Source organism: Plectropomus leopardus, unplaced genomic scaffold, assembly GCF_008729295.1.
Source record: "Plectropomus leopardus isolate mb unplaced genomic scaffold, YSFRI_Pleo_2.0 unplaced_scaffold11246, whole genome shotgun sequence".
NCBI lineage: Eukaryota > Metazoa > Chordata > Actinopteri > Perciformes > Serranidae > Plectropomus > Plectropomus leopardus.
Genome location: NW_024611891.1, coordinates 1 through 5,736, shown reverse-complemented (window position 1 = coordinate 5,736; position 5,736 = coordinate 1). Strand labels below are relative to the sequence as shown.

The 5,736-nt window shown below is 37.5% G+C and overlaps 1 protein-coding gene across 1 annotated transcript; it reads right to left on the bottom strand.

Annotated features, from left to right (window-relative positions):
* Positions 1-55: 55 nt before the first annotated feature.
* On the bottom strand, positions 56-4,083 carry LOC121963435 (trafficking protein particle complex subunit 11-like; the record flags this gene model as incomplete). Its single annotated transcript, XM_042513721.1, has 6 exons — positions 3,925-4,083; positions 2,347-2,575; positions 2,077-2,246; positions 1,386-1,456; positions 963-1,077; positions 56-155 (listed from the first exon to the last, which is right to left on the bottom strand). Coding segments are annotated over exons 2-6 (663 nt in total), but the record flags the coding sequence as incomplete, so codon positions are not given.
* Positions 4,084-5,736: the final 1,653 nt, after the last annotated feature.

Sequence of the window (5,736 nt, the reverse complement as noted above, 5' to 3'; positions counted from 1 at the left end):
TGTGTGTGTGTGTGTGTGTGTGTGTGTGTGTGTGTGTGTGTGTGTGCCTTCCTACCTGATGTGTTGTCTTGTTGAGGAATTCTTTATGAGACTTGACTCTGCGGATCTCAGTGTAGTAGTATGTTTGAGCATGTTCATAGAAAGCGTTCTCCAATCTACAGAATCACAGGGAAGAGTATTAATAAACATACAATGTCTGGAGGAGATTCTAAAGTATTTATTTGCTGCAACTTTTCAACCTGCATATCATCACTGTCAGTGTGTGACGACAGCACCATATCAAGAATGTATTTCCAATATTAAAAATGTAACGATACCAAAAACTCACAATACGATAATACCCAGATAAAAAGTCCACGATATGCTTAACTAAAAAAAACATGTTAAATTTATGACTTAAAAAACATCCTTTATGAAATCATAATTCTGCATGTTTTCACCATTTTCCCTGAGTCTGACGCTGTCTTCCTGACTCATATGATTGTACCCTTAGCTGTTCAATGAAATACAGTAAAGTCAGGCCTTGACATTAAGCTTTTAAGAACATATAAAATCAACAAGAATTCACACAATTACATCTATGTCATGGCATTGTAGATACAGTCCAACGATGATATTGAAACATTTTCTTTATTATGATACTGGGTAATTTGATACATTTTTACATCCTTAATTTATATATCTATATCTATACCTATGGCAAATGTATGTAAAGCAAAGTTGCATTTCAATTAATCACGGAAAAGATGTTAAAAATTCATTATGTCTAACATCTGTTTTGTGATTTACTGTATTCCACTGTTATGCATTTATTAGACTAAACTCTTCAAACTTTAATTTGATAAAACCAGAAAGGTGCAAATTTTAAAGGGCCATATGTACCATTAGTTCATAAATTGCATAACATCTTTCTGTATCAATTAAAATCTGTTTCTTTATGGAATTTGTGAATTGGTATCTACCTTATTATGTAGCCCACTAAGTGGTCCGTGTGTGGCAGCACAAAGAGGCTCTTGCCAGACAGATCACAGGCATTACAGAGAGCTGCTGCTCTCTCTGATGCTACCAGGTCCTCTCCTGTACAAAAAAAGTGGTGTTTTGGCAGGTAACAAAAAAGGGAAACAGACAGCAGGTTGTGTTGTACAATAATGTAGAGGTGCTAACAAAAGTCTGAAGCTGGTCAGGTTCAAAGTTCTACATTTACCAGGAGTTAATAATAATAATAATAATAACAATTAGAAAAAATCACAATCACATGTTCTTTTTTTCAGGTTTTTCAGTACAAGTAAGACCCTTTAGTACTAATGCCACTCTGTACTGCATATACACCTTAAAACTTATGTGGATATGTGCATAACCTAATATGATTTAGCCGAGGTGTTTACCTGGAGGAAGAGGAGTTTTCTTCTGGATTAGAACCACAGCCACCTTGGTGTTCCTGCCCTGCAGACTGGTCCTGAAAACAAACCAGCACAGCTCTTGAGATTGCAGATGAAATTTACTGCACGTATGTTTCTGGTGCTTGCTGTTTATTTCAGGTATGGCAGCTGTCAGAAACTCCTTGACTTTTACAGTCACTGAATACTTGAACAAGTTTTGTAAAAACAGAATAAGAAACATGTTTTAGTGTGTAGTAACAACAGTCTTCTAGCAGAGCTGCACAACCTAGCAGTTATTATTTTGTAAACCCAATAAATGCAAATGGATGATGACATTTATGGCAATACTAACACATTTTTTTTATTGAAACCAAGAAGCAAATACTGAAAACCCGTGTGACAAGATGTATCTGATGACAAAAGCCAACCAGCAGAGCAGACCCCCCACATATAAAGTACATAAAAATATTGATTCGTTCATTCATTGTCTGTGACCCCCCCACAGGGGGCTGGAGCCTTTCTCAGCTGTCATTGGGCAAGAGGTGGGGCAAACCCTCGAAGGGTCGCCAGACTATCACAGGGCCACATAAAAACAGTTTAACAAAATATACCAATCGAGCCTGAAGCATCAACCTGCTCTCTCACTGCTAGTCACCCAATAAAAGCCTCTCCTGAGGCAAACATAATGTACGCCTACCTGACAATCTCCACTTTAGTAGCACATTCAGATTGTTTCTCTTTCCACTGTGGGTCGTCCCAGTCCAGCTCGTAGAACAGAACAACCAGAGCAGGTACCAGATTCAGATGTTTATTCATCCAGCCTGTTTTCAGGATGCCTTTAGGGATGTACCACTCATAGGATGTTCGCTAGACAGGCAGACAGACAAGATTAAATATACACATCTTCCGGAGACTGCAGTACTGATCTCACAGAAAGACTTTCTAGATCTCTCAATCCACTGCTCACCTTAGTGCGACATTTGGGGTACTCATGGTCTCCTGGGAGGACTTTGAAAGAGATAGGAACTCTGTCAGCCCGCCGGTTGGCGCAGAAGGCGTCCCAAATGGCCCGATGCACAGCATTGTACACCACATCCAGACCGGTTAGAGCCACAAAGGCCATGGGCCGACAACATAACTCTGGAGGAAGTTCCCACTGGGAACCTGCCATCATGATGGTTTAACACTGGATACTCCTACACAGGACAGGGTAACAAGAAACAAAAGAAACATCTTTAAAAGAAATATATCATCTTATATATATCATCCTTGATCTAAGTTAAAGTACGGACACCAAGATGTAATATTAATCTTTTCCAAATTAAAGTCCTGCACTGAAAATTTTATCAACGTAAAATTAAGGATATTCAGGGAAAAGTACTTTTAGTATCAAAAGTGAAAGAACCCAAAGGCAGAAAAACTAAAATAATAATAATAATAATAATATTTAGATAGATAGAAATGTTAAAAAAATAAAATAAAAATCCCAAACTCATAAAAATTGAAAATTTGACAAAAAAACACACCCAGAGAGGAAGAAAACATATATGACAATATGACAACAATATATGACTAAAATAATTAAGGAATGTTAATCAAAATAGTTTGTAATACTTCTCTGTCAATCGACTGATTGATTAATCATTTTATCATTGCAGCTGTACTTATATGAACTGGTAGATTAATTTATCACAAACATCATATTTTATAATATTTACTAATATGTTTATGCAAAAATCTGAATCTGTTAAGTAACTTAAGCATCCAGATAACTGTAGTGAAGTCAAAAAATACAATATTTCTAAGCTGAGGGATTCTCAAATAAACCTCTATTAGGTTTCTATTCCAACATTTTTTGCGTCAAAATGAGCAGACGTCTTAACATTCAATTTGACATTTCACGGCATAAAATTTAGTTCGTGCAGGAAGACAGGGGGGTGTTATTGTCAGCGATGACAACACAAAATCCTCATTGAACCTCCGAGCATGAACAGACAGAGCCTTTATGGATATCAGCGTGCAGGTCACAAGACTGGAGGCTCAGCTGAGATGAGCTAACCAGCTGCTAACAGTGACAGCTCAGTTGTTTACATCCTACAGACTGGAGCTCCACTGTCTAACCCCACCGGGGTTTACGTGATTTTTGACAAGTTAGCGTGTCTGATTAATATTACATTATACAAATTTGCAACAGTGAAGTGTTGGAAAAGCTTGTTGCACATTGACGTTATATTTTCTGTGCTAGTTAGCAAAGGAAATACATGAAGAAACCGTCAAGACGAAAGCGGAAGTGAGATAAGCTAACTCGGCTAACGCTACTGGCATTAATTAGATCCATCAATAAAAAACAACATACCCCAGTAGCATTCCTTCAGGTGAAGCGGTAAAGGTGCAAGGTTCGGCTAGCTTTGCTGAGTAAGCTAGCTGCACTTATGAGGCTGTTAGCAGACCGGTGAGGGGTCTATCAAGGTTAACAGTTAACGTTAGCTAGAAGAGTGGGCGAGGTTGTTAATGTATCTGACTTAGTAAATAAATGTCAATATACTTTTTGTTTACGGCTGTCTGGCTTCGTTTTAGCCAAGTCCCAGCGCTGGTCACCATCCGACGATTCGTCACCGGTGTGTCAAACTCGACAGAAGCACAAAATAAAGGCTAATTCAGCTGTTGCTTAAGCAACCACAATCTCACCAGTTGGCTACCATTAGCGGAACTTGAAGGACACTTCCGGTTCAACTTTTCAATTTAAAAGAGAGATAGTACAGGTAAAATATTATTTGGCTGCCATTCTAAATATGAATGGACAGACCATATTATTGATGGTGAGACAGCGAAAACTGTATTTACGCTTCCTTACAAATATGTGCTGCACAACAAAATCAAAGAGTTGTTTTTTCAAAATTATACACAGGTGTTATCCAGTAAATTCTGTCATTTATGGATACATTTCTGATATGAATGACCAATGCACCTTCTGTAACAGTATAATAGAAACACTAGAACTTTTTTTTATTGTGCACATGTGATTTTCTTCTGGCCTGATTTTCAGATTTTCATTTTGACATTTTGACAGGAACAATTCTCATCGCCTTCTTCCGATGTTTTAAAAAGCCACATTGCTCAGGTTTCAAAGGGTTAATGTTGTATTGCATTTACCATAAAAAGCTCTTATAAGACATTTTATTCCAGCTGACATGTTATAGGTGGGTATGCCAAATGAAGCTTCATAAACCATTTTTATTAAGCCTTTGAAACCTGGATTGACAAAACCTGTTTTGTGTTGCATTCATATGCCTTACAGGTATTTAAACTTTTAAACCCACAGTAAATTGGTTTGATTGTTTTGAAACCGTGCAAAAAAGAAAGGCTAATGAGCAATTTGGCAATCCATGTTCTGTAAATTATAAGAAATTACTAGGTTAGAAAATTCTTTTTGAAAAAAAAAGCTAGGGAAAATGTCCAGAATATAATCATTTATTTAAAATTATGTTGCAGAATTGTTATTTTTAAGTAATTACATTATTATTGACATTAATAATTAGGTAAATTTCCTTTTTACTGATTCCTTGCTAATTTGGGGGTAATTTCTTCCTCAGTTGCTCATTTTTTTGCTCGTTTTTGAAATAAATGGTGCCAATTTGCTCAGGTTTCAAAGCGTTCATTTCTGAATCCACTAGATGGAGCGCTTTGTTGGTCTTTGTGGGTTGAAAGCCCCCGAATTGCCATTTGTTGAGCCTTTTTCATTTAACTAAGAGCACCATCCAGAGGGGTCAACTCATGATTCATGAAGCGCCACTTAGAGATGACTTGTGCATTAGGCTGCGCTGGCTAGATGCATTGCTCATGACATCTTGAAGGCAGGGTGCACAGCATGCTGGATCGATTCCTTTGTGAGCAGAACACATGACATTATTACTAAACACCAGCAACATTGGATCTCTGCTTAGAAGCCAACCTGGAGCTTAGAAACAACGTCTGAACAGACGATGATGAGATGAGCTCTGGAGAGAAAAAATCTGGAGCACAAAACGTGGTTATAAATAAAGCTTTTAATGAGGAGCAGCAGCTATAAATCTCAGCAGACACAACTAAGGCCTGCAGGTTTCTTTTATTTTTTGTGCAGGAAAAAAGGCATCAAGAGAGTTGGAGCTGCCTCAGATGGATGAGAAAGGGAGGATTAAACAACATGAATAGAAATAAATCAGAATCTGTATGTGAGTGTGGATGCAGTGAAGACAGCGAGGACTGCTCTAATAAAAATAATTTGACTGAATCAGAAAAAACAAGCGGAGGTAATTTTGTAATGATTCAACTAGTCTTTTAAAAAAAATAAGGCAGCCACTACATTCCCGCCACTATA